General features: G+C 35.2%; 2 protein-coding genes across 7 annotated transcripts in view; both read right to left on the bottom strand.

The window, feature by feature from the left end:
• The window catches only part of LOC105198139 (TWiK family of potassium channels protein 9), a 428,118-nt gene that overhangs the window by 163,900 nt on the left and 245,933 nt on the right, over positions 1–18,285 (bottom strand). The gene's annotated exons all lie outside the window — the stretch shown is intronic.
• On the bottom strand, positions 570–5,422 carry LOC105198147. Its single transcript, XM_026135523.2, has 4 exons — positions 3,149–5,422; positions 2,690–3,076; positions 2,517–2,617; positions 570–1,997 (listed from the first exon to the last, which is right to left on the bottom strand). Exons 1-4 carry the CDS (start codon positions 3,474–3,476, stop codon positions 1,986–1,988), a joined length of 828 nt encoding a protein of 275 aa, XP_025991308.2. The 5' UTR covers positions 3,477–5,422; the 3' UTR covers positions 570–1,985.

The following is an 18,285-nucleotide window of genomic DNA, read 5'->3' as shown; positions in this document are numbered from 1 at the left end:
CTTCGTATTCAAAAACGTTGTGTCCAATGAGTCGCCGGCAAATATGGTCTTGCGTCTTTACGAAACTTATCTCAAACGTATACACGAGGGTATGAATCACTCAAGTGTTACAAACTTAAACAGGAAATACGCGGAGCAAGCAGTTCTCTTCACAGCAAGCGAAAACTTCGTTTTAGGCCAATAAGAATGGATGGCCAAGTATAGGGTGTGCTTCGCAAAGGTTGCGTATGAAAGACTGGGAAAACGAAAACGGGGGCGGAACACATGCAGAAAGAGATCGCTAGAGACGGTTTGAAAGAAGAAAACGCAGATAGAAGCAGGAAAATTAGCATGAAAGTGGAGAAGTACCGTGTGTAACCGACTTTATGCTTGAGCCCGAATAGTCAGCAAAAGAAAGCCCAGAATTTCGCAAAATTCTTTAGAAAAAAGACGAGAATTGTATAAGACCGGAGATGCGAGTTGAAAACGCAAGCACGAAAAGGAAAGGCTATGGAAATGAAAATGAAGCAATTTAAAATCATCGTTAAATAGATGCTAATATTAAACTAAGAATTAATATTAGATGTTCGTACGCTGCAATTAAATTTCAATTTATTATTTTCAAGTATTGACGTTACATTAATGTTTGTATGGCCTGCTGCACTTACAATTTTAATAACATATGCAGGGGAGAGTTGCCGAATGCGTAGCATTTATAAGTTACTTATTTCTCATTTGATTCATACGCAAAGAGACTGTTGGAAACTGTAGTTTAATGATTCACGTACTTTAACGTACAACTTTTCGGCAATAACAAATTAATTTATATTATTAGCCCTTTTGCAACATATGCTGCAAAAGGTGCTATTTGAGCAAGGGTCAACCAAATGCTCATTTGGAACTTATTTAAATTAAAAATTTATTTAAAATAAACTAAATCGACTTACTTGAAAATAAAAAATATATGATAAATTCCAGAAACGCTTTAAATAAATTTCTGGAAATATCTATATATATTTTATTTTATAGCTTATTTTTAAGGAAGTCGATATAATTTATCTCAAATAAATTTTATTTAAAATAAAATATTTATCCGATCCTTTAGATAACCGATCGTCTAAATTACGTGGGTTTTCTAAATTGTATCACGTACCTTTAAAAGTATCAAATTTATAAATTAAATATAAAGAATTAGAGAAAAGTAGTATATTAACATAGGTTTCCAAAACTCTCCTTTATTTCTTAAAAACTAAACATTGCAATTTATTAATACTGATAAAAACAATCTGTTCAGATAATTAAAGAAGTAGAAACCTAGAGTTGATACATTCATGACGCTTATTTATATAAAATTTGGTAAAAATGTAATCTTTAGAAACAAAAATTTACACAAAATTCTTTTGCAGATTGCCTAGCTTAAACATTTATTATTAATAATGTTATATCAGATTATATGTTTGTAAAAATCTTAAAATTATTTTATTTAAATTGTTCACTTTCTTATTTCTCTCATAACGCAATATTAAATATAAAGTTGGAGTACAATAAAAACTAGCACACCTTTCAATTAAATAGAACATAAAATAATAAAAACGGAATAGCATAGAATAAAAATCGCATTAAGAGATCTATTTATTAAGTTAATCCTAATCTAGAGTTTCTTTATACATTGTCACACTACGCACATTACTTAATATCGTATATAATGCGGATGTTACATACTATGTAAAAGAAGAGATTCAAAAAATTCAATAATTTATAAGGTAATTGAAAAAGATAATTAATGAAATAAATAATAAAATATATGTTTGTATGTAAAAAGATCAATGTTCTCAATTTGTAAAATCGTTTTACGTTGCGTAACAATGCAAAGAAATTATTCATCAAAATTACTTGTTTTCACATTTTTCAGTCTATTTATAAAACTATAGTCGTTGCTCCTCACTCCTCCTAATGTCTAATGCTTTCAAAATGGAATATATGCGTATATTGTCCTTGTGTCTAACTTACAATTGAACCTATTTACACATACACAAATAAGATTAAGAAAATAAAAAAAATGCAGTAGTCTTGTTAGTATTATGTAATTGTATTTCAGTCGCATTCATTATTTGATTATTGAAGGGAAACTTGGATTCATAGTATCCAAATATCTGAAGAATCAGATATATATATATATATATATATATATATATCTCCAGGTACTATTTGAATTCGAAACTGCTTGATCAATATCTTGAATAAAAGATTTTTATAAATATTATTAATACTTAACGTAAAAGCATGATAAAGATTAGAATTGCTAGATTTCTGTGTATAAATTTCAACAAAAAATTTTAAATATTATTTAACTCGAATAGTTCTATAATTACATATTGCGTATGTCAAACGTTTAACATAATGTCTACATATATTTTTTATTAACTTTGATAAACAAATAAATATTTGATACTTAATGTATTTTAATTCGTGATGATTTTATATCCAAAAGTATATGAGCGACTTAGAAAGAGATACATTAATATCGCAATATTTACCACTTTTGGCTTTTCTGTCTGATCATCTTGGGAACTTTCATCAAGCGTTTGATCATCATTGCTTGTATTTCCTTGGTATTGAGCTATTGGTGTTTCAGTCCCTACAATTGTTATTTCTTTGTGTATAAAAAAGCATGTATGTGTATAAAAAAAGCATTTAAACGTTTATTTACCTATATTATGTTTCGTGAGTAAATGGTTGCTTAAGTAATTTACTCCGAAAAATATATTGATAGATTCATCGCAATTTCCAATAACGCATCTCATCTTAGATCTGTTATCATATACAAAATACGGCGACAACCAGCTAGATTCAATTTCGTCTCGTATTTCTTTGATTATTTTCGGATGTACTAGACGCAGATGCCTTTCTAACTTCTTTATTTCTGCATCGCGGAAATTGTTGTTACAAATATTACATTTTGAAATGGGCCATTCTTCTGTAAAGTATCGCCATATCAAATTATCGAAATTCTGTGTTCGTCTATTTTGATGTTCTGCGGCTTGCGGACGTTCGGCATGATCGTCAGTAGTTATATTTTCATTGTCGGTGGGTTCATCTATCGATAATTGAATCATTACATTTATGCTATTTCTGTTTGTACGTATATAAGTCTTGAATATTCACTTACTTATATTGTGTTCCGTGAGCAAATGATTTTTTAAATGATTTATTCCGTCAAATACATTAATACTGCAATCTTTAATAAGGCACTTTGTCTCACAATCTTTCACGTCGAAGGCGAAATACTGCGGCAACCAAGCAGGTAGAATTTCTTCCTGTATTTTTTTTATTGTTTCTGGATGCTCTTCCCACAGATGAGTCTCTAAAATTTCTGTACGTCCACTACAGTAAGTAATATTACACAAATTGCATTTTGCAATGGGCCAGCTTTCTGGCGTGAAAAAATGCCACGCCAAGTTATCGGAAGTTCCTGGCCATGGTGGAAGATTCGCCATTCTGTGTTAATTATTTTTATAAAACAGAGTGAAATCGTAAAAACTCGTGTGCTTTTCCCACTGACTAACGACTACGATAAAGTTGATTACACTTGCACTTTTCAGCCTCACTTAATTTACTGTATAATATTAATACACTTAACGTAGCTTTATCGCGTGTCGTATCTTCCGCACGGTCGGAGAACGTATGTTACTGAATATTTCGTACCAGCTATGCCACGGAGATATCTTCAACGAAGGTCGAAGAAGATGTGTTGATGTTTACTAAAACGTAAATATTGGCACATAAACTGAATTTATTTAAAAGTTAAATCGCACGTGCTTGAAGCAAACGAAACGCTCGAGTCGTTTGACATTTCTCGCTGCTTTTTGCAATAGAAAAGTACGAGGTTTTCGAAAAAGATGCAAAGATGATTTTATAGAGAGAAACGTAAAAAAAGCGAAACGCTTAACAATACTTTTAACTACTCTGCGACTATTATCTCTACAACTGACTTTATAATAATGATAACACATACTGATAATAAACGATGTTTTGTAATAATACAAAGCAAATGATTATTTGTCAAACGCGTCTATTTATACATTTCAGTCTATTTAGAAAGTAACGGCGTACAGTTCAAAATAAATAGAAATATATGAAATATTATTTCAGCACAATAACCTTTCTATGACCGTCTCGGCCTATCTTATATTTAATTTGTTGTGTACAATTCACGGTCTTGAACCAATATAGAATCAAAATATTTTTAACAAAGCATATAATAACTCTGCGACATCGATTTCTAATACATAATTTAATAATAATTTATATAATTGTTATTTATGACAGTATTGTGATTTATACATGTTTAATAGTATTAATTTTATAGTAAGTTCTGATAAGATACGATTTAATCGAATCGATAAACGGAGAAAACAATTTTATTGCAGCATCTAAAAATTTAGCTAGATACAGATAAGGAAATAATTTTATCTTGAGTGATCAAAATAATTATGTAGGACGCCCAAGCATGATAAAGTTGCTGCAAACAATTTTAACGTTCTAGCAACAAAGCTAAACGTTCGATACAATTTTTTTACCGTAATGGTTCGACACAATTATTTTCAGATCCGTACTTCAGCAAAATTGTTTTTTCCATGTGCGCATTTAAAACAACTCTTCCCTAACTTTTATTATCTTTCGAAATTATCCAGATTATATGAATAATGAATCGACTTTCCGTTATCACCTATCTCAAAGTTACAAACATTTCAATTTAAGGGCGCAATCGTATGAGCCAACTTGAAAATTGTAGTCAATCCGATAACTTGTTGCCAGTTAGCGTAGCGTAAAAAGTCATCGAATAAAAAATTGAGAAAGAAGCAGAAAAGAAAGCGGGAACACGGAATGGGCGGATTAAGTAAAGATTCCGCCGCGCACAGGGTGGGGGGAGGGGAGAGGGAATTTTATTAAAATATTTAAGTGCCGAATTGCATTAGGGAAATGACGACGCTATTGTTCACCCGAAATCTCATTATGACCGAGCGCTCAACCGCGCGTCAGAACCTCCGCGTGCAAACTTTTCCGTGAACCTCGAAAAGAACGTAAGTCGCATGTAAGTGGCGATAAAAGAAGAAAATAAAATTGGAGTTGGTACGTTAAGATTTTCGAAGAGAGAACCGCGCGCACTTCATAATTTTACTACAGGCCCTTAATGTGCTTTTCGTGTTACTCGTCAACAGAAATTTCTAATTTCTACCACACGCGCGACGAGAGACTTCGGTTAATGTAGAGGAAGTCATCAATATATATATAATGGCATATCACTTTGCTTTCGGGTAACACATTTCTTAAACAAAAGCTAAAAATCAAATTTTAAAAAACTTGAATACAAATTAGAAAATATCTTCTAACTGACGGCGTGGCAATTTCTATAATATTATCTCGTACTTTATGATAATTAATGTTTACGCGATTTAATAAAAAAAAAAAAATTTGAGAAATTAAGTCCCAAAGTTGGCACAGTAAGCAATAATGGCAAAATAAAAAAAAATTACAAATTGATAAAATAAAGTTATAAAATCGAACGTTTCGCTTTTTTAAACGAAGTCACCTTTAGTATGCCGATTGTAAGTCCAGATATAAAAAGACAGTGGTAAAATATATAGTGAGTCTCGAGAATTTTTTAATTAAAGAGTAAGATTTTTTAAACAGATGCAATAATTTTCAGAATTACTGGTATCCGATTTATCAATTCTGTACGAGTGTACGTATTGCAGTTAATGATGTTTGTCACTAATATATTATCTGACACTCTAATAACCGCGATGGCTATATTGGCGCAATTATCAGCATTCAATTTAGTCTTGAAACCGTAATCGCTATTTAATTACAGTTTATATATAATGATCTTGTCTGTTTCTATTTAACTGGGCGATAATTCGGGGGATAGTAGACGGCGAGTAAGTACGCTTGTAATTCTAGACCGGAGAGTGGATGTCAGCTATCATTTAACCTTTCCATCTCTGACAGGCGCACTACTGCTCGCATTACGATACGCCACACGGTATTCCGATACACGAGACTGCCGGTCGATGGAGGGACAAACGGCCACGACAAAGGGCGCTTGAGTTATCTCGGCAAGGCACGCTTCAAATCGCTAAAACTTGATAGTGGTGATCACATGACGGATCTTGGTTCGCCAGGCACATACTCGCCCATCTCTCTGAATAATTCCGAATCCAATCGGACGAATTTAGCTCTCGCGGTGCGAGGCGTACTTCGCCAGCGCACTAGATTGCGTGCCGGATCACGCACCTAGCGCGGCGCTATACACAAATACGCACTCACACATCACGCATCTATTGCCGGCGGACAGACAGTGTCCGCATATTTCATGGTCCGCATGCCATATAACGAATGTTCGTCGCATTGTGATTTATGCTTTGCTCGAGGACCGCCGGTACGCGTCATGAGCTGCGCCCAGAGGATTACGTATTTCGGTTCTTGATTATCGGCACGTCGCCAGTAGTCTCACCAAACTCGCGAGCGCGTAGATTTTGAATTGCGCGCACCTGATCGTACGCTTTTTACAGTCGTGTAAGCAGAGACAGCGGCTCGTTGCGGCACGAATTACAAAGGAGATCATGAATGAGGCTGTATAACAAAGCCGCGGTAATTGAACGGCAACAAAAGAGGCAAAATAGAATTATGGAATATAATGGAAGTGACCACGTCGATTACATAACATATTTAGTACTTCAAAACACGTGACGAAGAGCATGCCGTGAAAGCGAACGCGTAACAATGCGGGTATAATCAAGGTGGAAGAAGGGAGACGGGGAGAAAGAAAAAGGTTGAAAATCGACGATGCAAAAGGAAACGCGACAATTCTGTCAAATATTTAAATATAATTTAAATGTGATGAATGAGAACAGTGTTTTGCAAAAACAATCGTTTTCCAAGCTCGAAGCAGTCGACTTGACGAAATGAATTAGAATGGAGACTTCCTCTCCGTTGTTTCGGAGAGTAAAAACCTCGCGGTTGAAATAACGAAGGCTATCTTTTGATATACGATGCGCTACTTCGACGGATCTTGTTACTGCCTGCGGCTCGCTATGATCTTGTTATCCCGAAATATCCAGCATTTGCACGCGTATGAGAGACGCGCATTGGGCAGGGCATCTGCAAGCCGAGCTACGGGCCGAGGTTTTCCGAGACGAGAGAGAAGCGGACGATTTATTAAATCATTTTCGCCGCTTTCGGGATCGATGGTACTTCGTTATCCGTAATAATATATATGTAACGTGAATTTTGTATATATGTTCGATGAAACCATAATAACGACCACGCGGAACGATTCCTGTTCTTCGCTCTGTGATCATGTATCCAATTTTTATGAGAGATTGTGTACGATGGAAGGTTATTAAATTTAACAATATGTACGTATGAAATTAGTTTCACAAGATCACGTATCGATAATTAAAATTTTAATAACTAAAAAATATATGTACACGGAATACACAAAAAATTATATCGATATCGCAATTATATCGGTCTTTTTTCATGAAAATTTGATAAAAAATATTTAGTAATTCCCGTACACGTCGAAATTTCGTCCATATTTCATTCGTGCAAAGAGAAATATAAAATTTAAATGATGAAATTTAAAAAAAAGAGAATATTCGAACGTTTAAATAAAACAAAAAAAGTAGCTTTATTAATAACAAGTAGATTATTAAATTCAAAATAGGAATATAAAATACAGAATATAAAAATACCGATAAAGGTAATTAGACGACGGTAAACATTTGTAATTAACAAATTTTGTGCCGTCGTTATCAACGAGGCTAAGGAAGTTAAATTGTATTTATCAGCGCGCAAAGGGGTTCGATATACCGTCAAAATTGGCGCGACTCGAGAGATCCCATTTCGATCGCGCTTAGGAAAAGTTCAGCAGGTCTACGTCACACTATATCGCCACGAAACGTACACGGAAATCGTGGTAAATTCCTGGAGGTAATTTTCCTTGAGGTGACCAGGTTCAAGCACGTACGGCCGCATACAATCGTCCGCACGTACATGTTCGCTGCGGGGACACATATCGGCCCTCCACGCGAACGACCAACACCAGCAGCACCATTCATGGATGACCGCTAACAGAAATCTCATCCTGCCGATAGAACTCATCGTGAATTCGCCGGGGTTTTCGATTATTTAATTCACCCTATTAAATCTGTTCTCATTTTTAGCCTCTATCCGAGCAATATCCCTACAAGCTCTTTTAATTCTTGCGAAATAGAATAATGTAGAAAACGGTGGAATTTCAGGGAAGCTAATAGAAGTTTACGATATATGGGAAAAGATAATAAAAGTTTATGATATGCGGAGAGGAAGAGCGAAAAAAACAAGTTACGCACGGCCGGACTTGATATTGTTCTAACTGCAAAATCTTCTTTGCCTTTACAGACGTAATCGCTAAACGCAACAGTCTTGAAAAGAAAATATGGTACAGCCGCATCATATAAAATAACATTTTTTTAATTGTTATTACACATATACACACAAAATTACAAAGTTTGGAACAAATGTAGACACAAATGTGCATTACAGGAATACGAAAGTTATTGTTAATGGAAGCTAAATTAACTGCAAGAGAGATTTATGTCAATTCCACCATAAACACAAATTCACGATGGAATTATCAAGCTGTAGTCGAGTTCACGACAAAGAAGCAAGAGAAATAAAATCAAGATAAAGGAGATGAATCAAATACAACAGAGAATGTGGACGTCAACACCTAAGATTCCGAGTTATCTGAGAACCTTTGCGGATTGCCTTCGTTTAATTGAATTTGGTATGTGCTCGTGACATTACGGATTAATCCCTTTATTCTGTGTATTCGCGCTGAGAGTCAGAGAATTGAGACCGACAGTGCGCGACAAGCGCTAGTATTCTAATTACTTCAATGTTGTTTGAATATATTTATATACACAGTAAAAAATAAAATGTCCCAGAGAGTTAAAGTAACTCAAAAGTTAAGTTAAAATAACTCTTGTTTTAAGTAATTTTAACTGAACTTTTGAGTTATTTTAACTTAAAATTTAGAGTGGGCTTTCTGGGACATGCAAAAATGTTAAAATTACATTTTATTTTTTACTATGTAGATACATGGAAATGTACATACAGAAATATATACGCAAAATGAATTGAAATTATTGACATGAGATCGGCAGAGTTCTCTTTTATTAAATTTTTCTACAACTGTTCTCTCAAAATTTAATCGAACATTTATATACCCACATATTAACAGTTACGGCACGATTTTGAAAGATCGGTTACGAAAAACGGTTTAAAAAGGGGCAGAAATACTATACCAGTAACATGCCACAAATTTTAGCCAATAAAATAATGTTTAAAAGTATAAAAGAGAAATATTAGGTTAAAAGATTTTCAAAAGCTATAATATGTAAAAAATATGTCGAACAATACATTATTGATCGCATAATCATATTATAGAACGTCCTATACATATAATAAAATGTTGATTGTACAAGAAGATACCCAAGCACATATATCATCAGAATGCGACGTGGAATAGTAACGATCGAACCTTCCCCGTTCATACGATTTTTAAAACTCCATCAGTCACATGCAGAAAATTCCCACAAAATTCAACAGCCGCACTCGTTCTCCAACTATCTCCTTGAATATCGCTCATCGTCCTCCAAATAATCCCGACAATCTCTCAAACTTTTTTGTCGCGATTCTTTCTCGGTGACAGCGACAAATCGTCGGGCATCCCTCCAGCCGGTATAAAATCCCGGTACGATTTTGAAGTCTTTGACAAGAACAACTGCTCTCGCTACCGGTACTTCGAGATTCAGAAGTCGCTAAAACAAGAACAGAATGATCGCGAGATATCGGCCGGGGTTCGCGAACGCGGAGGACGCGGCGACGCAGGGGCTCTCGTTAGTCTTCGTTCGATTCGCCAAGACTAACGGGAAATATTTGAATATGGCGAGCTTATCGTCGAGTTTTCTGCATCGGGATGTTCCACCGGGTGCAAAAGTGCGGCGGCAAGAGCGGACAAATTTATGACGAACGATTTGCCCAGGGAAAGTTCCTCGTCTCTTGGCACGGCTATTCAGCCCGCCCTTAATGGACGCGTTTTGAAGTAAACGAGCAAACAAACCCCGAGAATGCATTTGTTCTCGCGAGCATCGCCGCTCACTTTAAACCCGCGACAATCGCGAACGTCCAACGAGAGCGCGTCGCTATAAATTTTAGCAGAGCAGACGCAAGAAATGAAGATGCAGCGAGATTATGTGAAGACCTTGTAAGACGCTGCAGGACGTTACACGAGTTTATAAGATTTGCTAGGGCGCTCGTAACAACGGGAGAGTAAGCGCCATGGAATTTTAGTGACATTGTAACAAGCTCGTGAGAAATCCAAATATCCGCGCAACGCTTTAATTGCAAATTTAACGCACTATATGTAGATTATGCAGAATTCAATTATAGATAACAGCAGCGGAATACGTACAAATTAATATTCAAATTATAGAAAATGTGCATATAATTATGCATGTATTAAAGTTATAAAATATTTATGCAACAGATGAAAAGAGTATAAAGACAAATTAAAAATTAAATTAATAGTAATTTATTTAATTTAATTGTAATTAAATTAAATTAACATAATATGCTGTAAGGATGAGCAAATATAAATGGGCATTATAAATAAAAAAAAAAAACAATTAATATGCTGACAAATTGTATGTATTATAGGATTTGAAGAATTGTTCATGTGAACGGTATTAGATAAATATATCTTCTAATAAAGAACACTTGTATTAAAGTTGTAAAATATTTATGCAACAGATGACAAGAATTTAAACACAAATTAAAAATTAAATTAATAATAATTTATTCAATTTAATCATAATTAAATTAAATTAACATAAGATGCTGTAAGAACAAATAAATATAAAATAGGCATTATAAATAAACAATAATTAATAAACTGACAAATTATGTTACAGAATTTAAAGAATTGTTCAAATTTGAACGGTATTAGCTAAATGTATCTTGTAATAAAGAACACTTGTATTAAAGTTGTAAAATATTTATGCAACAGATGAAAAGGATTTAAAGACAAATTAAAAATTAAATTAATAATAATTTATTCAATTTAATCATAATAAAATTAAATTAACATAAGATGCTGTAAGAACGAGCAAATATAAAATGGACATTATAAATAAACAATAATTGATATACTGACAAATTATATTACAGGATTTAAAAAATTGTTCAAATGTGAACGGTATTAGCTAAATGTATCTTGTAATGAAGAACACTTGTTATTATTGTTATTTCTTGACACATAAATGATTTACCTTGACATCAAATTCTGATGCATTTCACGCGTTGTAATCTACAGATAAACATAGATTAGGTTAACCAGGAAATTGTGTCTGGCGTTGCAGACGGGTGCTTCCTGCTGGGCTCCGACATCTCCCCTGATCTGTAATCGTATTGCCGACGGTTTCCTATTAAGTTTATGGATTGTAACCTTCGTCCGATATCGACTTTATATAAAACCCATATAGCGGTTGAAACTTTTTCGGTTCACAGTAACTCTGGCAATCGGTGCTGCATTTGTTTCCTATACAGAACGCAAGAAATACCTTCCCTTCCCTGACGATTTTTACACAGTCCCTATAGCGAGCCATGTACGAATACACCGTGTACGTTTCCACCATTACGTACATCGCGATCTTCGTTTGATTAAATTTCATACTCACTGACGAAGCTCATCTCCCGTTTTTCAAGATGAGTATAAAATACTTGTTTACTCGCCGTGCCGCTCAACACAACTTCGCTCACTCTCTGGCAACGAGAGATCTCGAAGAGCAAATTGCGTTACATCTCCAGCCGCAGGCCCTACAAATACCTGCAGTACAAGTTTAAATAGGAGTCTTCATTTTTGCTATATTTTCTTTTACTCTATCCAACTTCGTTTGTACCAATTTTATATCAAAATAAAACTGGCTTTCCGTGGGATGTACGAGAAATCGCGCCGTTGAGACCGCGAGGAATGAAAACTTTCCTTCAAATTAAAGTCATGCCCAGCGTTAATAATACGTTATTAGAATTACTGACAACTAACCATGTTTGATACATATTTTTATTTTATTGTCACGTTTCGTTCGAAATAAAAATACTCGAGTCTTTTTCTTTTTTTAATTTCAATAACACAATTCTACTCATAAATATATCCAAGTATCAAAATGAGTTTCAAGCAATTAAATTTTTACGTGCCTCAAAATCTCTCCATAATCATCCGTTCACACCTCGATACAGCAAAGAAACACATTTCAGCTGAAAGTAAATTAGGCGCGGTTTATTTTCATGGCTGACTATATCATTGAGCTTTATCACTCGATATAATTGGTCGCGGAAAAGTATTCGCGCTGAATTTCTCTCCTCTTTTGTTGCCCGTATCTTTTACGTTTCCTCTTTTTTTTTTCTATCAAGTAAAACTGCATTTTACATTATACCTGTCGGCCAGATGTTCAAATCTCGAACGAATGTACGCTTGGCTGGTCGTTCCATTGCGAGGTGGTACGCGCGGGATTATAGGGGCGGAATAGTTAATTAAGTTTCTGACGGTCACGGGGGAGAAGCGACCGCCCGGTGAATCATGCCAGGTGGATCATAGAGTCAAGGGGCGGTTAGTGGAGAGGTGAGAGGAACACCGATGGCTTCTACCGGTGCGCTGCTGTAGGGATGTACGAGATACGTGCAGCTCGTAATTACGATCTGCCACCTTTGTCGCTATCGGGCTTAACCGCTGGTAAATAAAATCGAGCGATGGAAACCGTGAACATCGGATGTCCATGCTTTGTGCGCCTATACCATTTACCATAGGGTTTTATGCCGTCGCAATTTTTTTCCCGGGCACAATCGCTACACTCGCTCGCGCGAAAATCGTGCAGCACACAGCATCATTTAAGCGATCGAAATACACATCTCGCAAACGAACGAATCGCGCTCGCAAATAAACGAGTTGCCGGTGAATATGCAATTACAAAAATTTAATTTATTCCCGCATTACGATGAAACATCATCGTATCGAATAAAACTCTGTGTACGTGTATTGCGTTGCTTCTTCTTTAAAGGGGCGTGTATAAATGAGACCTAGCTTTGCAAATTTTTTTCTGGAGCAACAAAAAGAGATAGAGAAGTCATGTTCGTTATATTGTAAAGATCCTCTTTTCTATTTGACATTTAAATTTTGTCCAAAAATAATATTGATTCGATGCTTTGTTCATAAAATTCACAGTTTATTCATAAAAAATGAGAGAGATGTTTCATGTTTTAAATAATTTCTATTATTTTCTGTAACTTCGTTCCATCTACCGAGCAACTGACGAACTTTTCCCGCGGAAAAACTTGGCGATTTTGATTTAATAAAGACTTTGAGACTTTTTCGGACATTTTCCACTGTCTTAAAATATTTATCACTTAGGTGATGTTGGAGCGACCAGAACTAGTGATAGTTCGACGGAGGAAAAGCCTAGATCTGAGAAAAAAAGTCGCATAAAAGAAAGTTTCTCATAGTCCAAGTATAAATGACATCTTTCATCTTCTTTGCGACCGAATATTGTTCTGCAAAATTAAACCCGCCCTCCGAGATCTCTGGTATCACCACTTTTTGCACACTTTATCCAGAGCAGAGCAAATCATTTCCGTGATCTCAGCTGCGCTATTCTTTAATGCAATGCATCAAATGTTGCTTTTCGGACGCACATTGTATTTACTGTTTTATGAAATTATGTCACCTGCTTTGTCAAAGTATACAATATTCTGAAAACATAGAGGTTTGTATTACCCCATTTGGAAACTGCAAAGGGACGATTAAATTTTTAATTTTAAAATGGAATGATAAGACACCAAATTTAAAACCTAATTAATTCATAATGTGGATATTTAAATTATTCAAAATTACTGTTTTTAAAAATAGCATTTATTGAGCACTGCTACTCCCACGATTCGTCAGGAAGCAAAATAATCCAAGCTTTATAAAGTTGAAACGTTGAAATATAAATTTAATGCTTGACGTATTTGTTTTTCGAAATATTACGTTTGAACAAAATGCTAGTCGATCGAAATAATAGCGGTTTTTCCCTATAAATTTTGATCATTTTTTCGTTTCGAAGGAAAAACTGTATAAGTATCGTAAAAAAGTTTGTCAGCTATTAGTTTTTAGTGTTTAAAAAGTGTATGTAAAATTGATTGATTAAACCATTTTCAAGATATACTGGCAATGCGTTTTAGTAAACGTATTGTAGAAGAATTTCAGTTATGACATTAATTTCATACTGTTTTTTAATAAAATTTAAATGTCAAATAGAGAAATGTATGATATTTATAATGGAATAAACGCGATTTTTCTATTTCCTCTCGTTTTTCCACGAAAGTTCACCAAGTTAAACCGTCGATTGGACTCTCGTCTACGTGCATACATCCCCTTAAAAGAGAAAAACTTCTACTGAGATAAATGAATAAATATCGAAATATTGGAGTTAGAGTTGTCAATTAGACGGAAAAGCTTTCCATTTGCTAGAAGGGTCGAATATCAGAATCCACAAAATCAAAGAAACAGGAACAAAGGACAATCCGCAAATTAAATCGCGGATAGAATTCTTCCGATTAGCCCGGCAGATTTCATCGCTGAAACCCCCTCCGTCTACTTTCCGAACCAAATTAGAGAACTGGGCCCCCATGAATAAATTCAACGCCCAGGATCGTACGAATTTAACAGTCATCGCCTCGAATAATCTCAATGAGGGAGCTTTCCAGGTCAACCGTCACGACATTGAAGCGACAAGCTCTCATTATTATTCCGTAAGTACACGTTGAGACGTAGATAAGCGAGTCCAATTAAGTGCAATCGAGTATGCGCCATGACCGTCGGTTATACATCGCATTAAATGTTTTCCCGGAATATTATGTCAAAATCACGAGAATGCAATCGGCTTGGCTGCTCGATGTCCGCGCGCTGACTCGACACTCGAACCACCCGTTATTCGAGCACTGCTCACGCCGGGCTTTTGTAATTCAGATATCTCGGCCATTACTATTGATATTCATATTAGACGTGGTCGAATATTATGTATGTATCGTGTACTTCCGTATAATGAGAATAGAAAATTACTCGTAGCTTTCAATACAAAAACGTATATACATCTTGCATTCAGCGGAGTCACACGGCGTACGTGCTACGCGCCGGAAACGAGTCATGTAAATCTCCGACGCAAAAATTTCAAATTTTTAGCCGCACTTGGACGAGGTCTGGATGTAGAAAAATATTCTGAATAGAAGGACGGAATGTAAATACATAAAAGCGGTAAAAATACAATGGATTCTTTTACGATAAATTACCGTATTGGACAATCATGCATGTTACGTTGCATAACAAACAGATATGAAAGGGATTGACACACTGCATTATATACGGAGATATACTAAAATTCACGAATCAAAATACTACAGCAAGAAAGTTCTGGAAAAATCAAGCAAAATAGTTATTTGTGAATTTTTATTTCAAATAGTATTTTTGAGATATAAGAATTTAAACATGAAAATGTGTCGCATAAAATATTATCAAGAATTTAAAAATTTCAATAAATTCTATTATTACGTTTGAGTTATTGTGTAAAATTTGAGCATAATTCTCTTATTGGCTCAAGTTACTTAATTTTTATTTGGAATCGCGTTTAATACTTACTTTATTTAAAAATTTGATAAGGAAGTTATTACAAATTAAATCAAAATTTGTTACATTTACTCCAATAAATAATCATGCAAAAATTTAATTGAATCCATTTACTCGTTATTTACTAAAATTGCAATAAAATAGAATCATTATAAATAAAATTTTTCATTGTCTTTTTTGCAGCTGATTTCAGAGCCAAAAAATTTGGGTTGCGATCACAATTTTTTGCCGTTGGATAGGAAAAAAGAAGAATAAACCTAAGAAGCTTTCAGTCTTTAAATTTCGATAACTTTCAGCTAGTATTGTAGAGATAAAACATCTTTAAAGCTGACCAATCACGAACCATGTTATGAATGTTTTGACTATACAATACGAGCTAAAAGTTATCGAAATTTAAAAACTGAAGATTTCTCTAGATTTATTCTTTTTTTTCTCACATTCATCAACAGCAAAAAATTTTAACCGTGAATGCTCAAATTTTGGCCCAAAAACTGGCTGCAAAAAAGAAAACAGTAAAAAATTTGATGTATAATAGTTTTTTGCAGCAATAATTATTATATTTTGCTGCAGTTTTAAATAAATAACTTTTAAACAAGTGGATCTAAATAAATTTTTGCACGAATATTTATTAGAGTTTCTTATGTAAAAATACATATGTAAAACAGTATATGTAAAAATTTTGTTTGAATTGGTAATGCTGCTTCCCGGCTACTCAAATTTGCAAATAAGTACTGCAAAACGAGATTTTACACAAGACTCGAAAGTAAACAAAAAATTAAATAACTATTAAATAACTAATAAGTAAATTGCACTCAAATTTTACATAGATACTCAAATGTAATGCTAGAATGTTTTATGAAATTTTTATATTTTTAGTAATGTTTTGAAATATGACTCATAATCCTTAATAGTCGTATATTCGTGAGTCGTGCAAGTTAGTGACCGCATTTCAGATATTAGTGATTATCGGATTCATCAGATTTAAGACCTTATATTTCAGAAAAATTACAGTTTGACATAAAAACCAATTACCGATAATTATTTCACTTAATTTTTCGAGAATTTTTTTTCTATAGCTTTGATTCGAGACACTTTGTATAAATATCATCGTTGGTGTTCGATCCCCGGTCTGCTAGGCACCGGAACACTCAGCAGAGAGCACCGGCGATATTAATGGCCAATGTAATTGCCCTCGGCACACGTGATAAACCAAAGATAAGAGTGTCCGATCAGCAGCCGAAGACTAAACCAGATTATCATATCTCAAGTATTCCCAGTAAGTCCCAGTAAGTCCGCATCCCGTGGCCCCTTTGTGAGACTAAGTAGCCATAACTCAGTCTGCAGACCGTATCAGTCGGCAATATCCCGGTAATAAATTAAATCAACGAAGATAATCCAGATGGAGTCTACTCTGTACCCATAGGGTTGCTCGAGAGAGCCGATATCATAATGGATCATATAGCACCTATACATACAGTATCCTATAACCTTCTATTAACCCTCTGCCCCCTCCCCTCGCTCCTTCTGCATTCGCACCGTATCTGTACGCCTTAATACGCGATACGTGTACATATCGCGAACGATGCGGGAAAGCATCGACCAATAACTGAAATTATTTTTCGAGAAACCGTAAGACAGGGAAAATCCCTCTTTGTTCTGCAGTCTCAGAAAAATAAAGCCTCAAACGAAACTGATATCAGCAACCTATCGTTTCACGTAACTCGCTGCATCCTGCGCAAAAATTTTCCATTGTATTCTTTATTGCTCAAACTTTTCCGCGTGAGAGAGCCGAGTGGAGAAGTGTATATTCCTCCGGCGTCTTCATTTTTATGCAGCATAAAAATAGTCATCTCGCAATGTGTAAGGCGCGCGTTTTTTTCATTTTGTCATGCATAATGGCACTTTGCAGCTGCATCAGGACTGTCATCGACTTGGCGCACATTTCTTTTCGCCGATCTTCAAGTACAATGGCAAAATAACTCGCCGTATTTTTACGGGACGCACGCTCCGCCGCGCCGGTGCGCACGAGATTGTCTCGTATTCAAGAGCAACGCACTCGCCGGTAAACATTTACTAGCGCATTTCCGTGGATCTCGACGTAATGGCGCAATATGAATCAGTGCCTATACTAAACGTCAGTCAAGTGTTCCTCGTGATAAATCGACGCACCGACATCTCCTTCTCTCTATGAAAGATAAGGCAGTTAGAGAGCGCGAGACATCGAGGAGCGAAAGAATCGTGGCGTACACAGCGTGCTGGTACCGGTGATCGAGTTATGCTGAGATGGTCCTAAAAAGGCGGAGCGTCGTGATGCAGCGATGCACGAAGCTTTCGCGAAAGTGCGAAAGATTGTTAAAACGATGGGAATTACGTTAAAAACATTTTGCCGCGCTTTCTGAGTATTTTTAATTTAACGGATCGTGAATGCCACACGCGATTAGAAACTATAATCTATAGAGAGTCAAATGTGATTGTGATATATCTTTAGAACTGAGAACCATGACGGAATTGCAGGACTTACATTTTGCAACCGGAAATGG

Source organism: Solenopsis invicta, chromosome 8 (genome assembly GCF_016802725.1).
Source record: "Solenopsis invicta isolate M01_SB chromosome 8, UNIL_Sinv_3.0, whole genome shotgun sequence".
Taxonomy (NCBI): domain Eukaryota; kingdom Metazoa; phylum Arthropoda; class Insecta; order Hymenoptera; family Formicidae; genus Solenopsis; species Solenopsis invicta.
This window is presented reverse-complemented; position numbering and strand designations above follow the sequence as displayed.

What these genes read in the sequence shown, in the direction of transcription:
- LOC105198147 (XM_026135523.2), bottom strand. Translation starts at nt 3,476, where the DNA reads ATGGCGAATCTTCCACCATGGCCAGGAACTTCCGATAACTTGGCGTGG. An exon ending in GCTCACGGAACACAATATAA is followed by an intron (nt 3,077 to 3,148) that starts GTAAGTGAATAT and finishes AATTATCGATAG; the next exon opens with ATGAACCCACCGACAATGAA. An exon ending in ACTCACGAAACATAATATAG is followed by an intron (nt 2,618 to 2,689) that starts GTAAATAAACGT and finishes TAACAATTGTAG; the next exon opens with GGACTGAAACACCAATAGCT.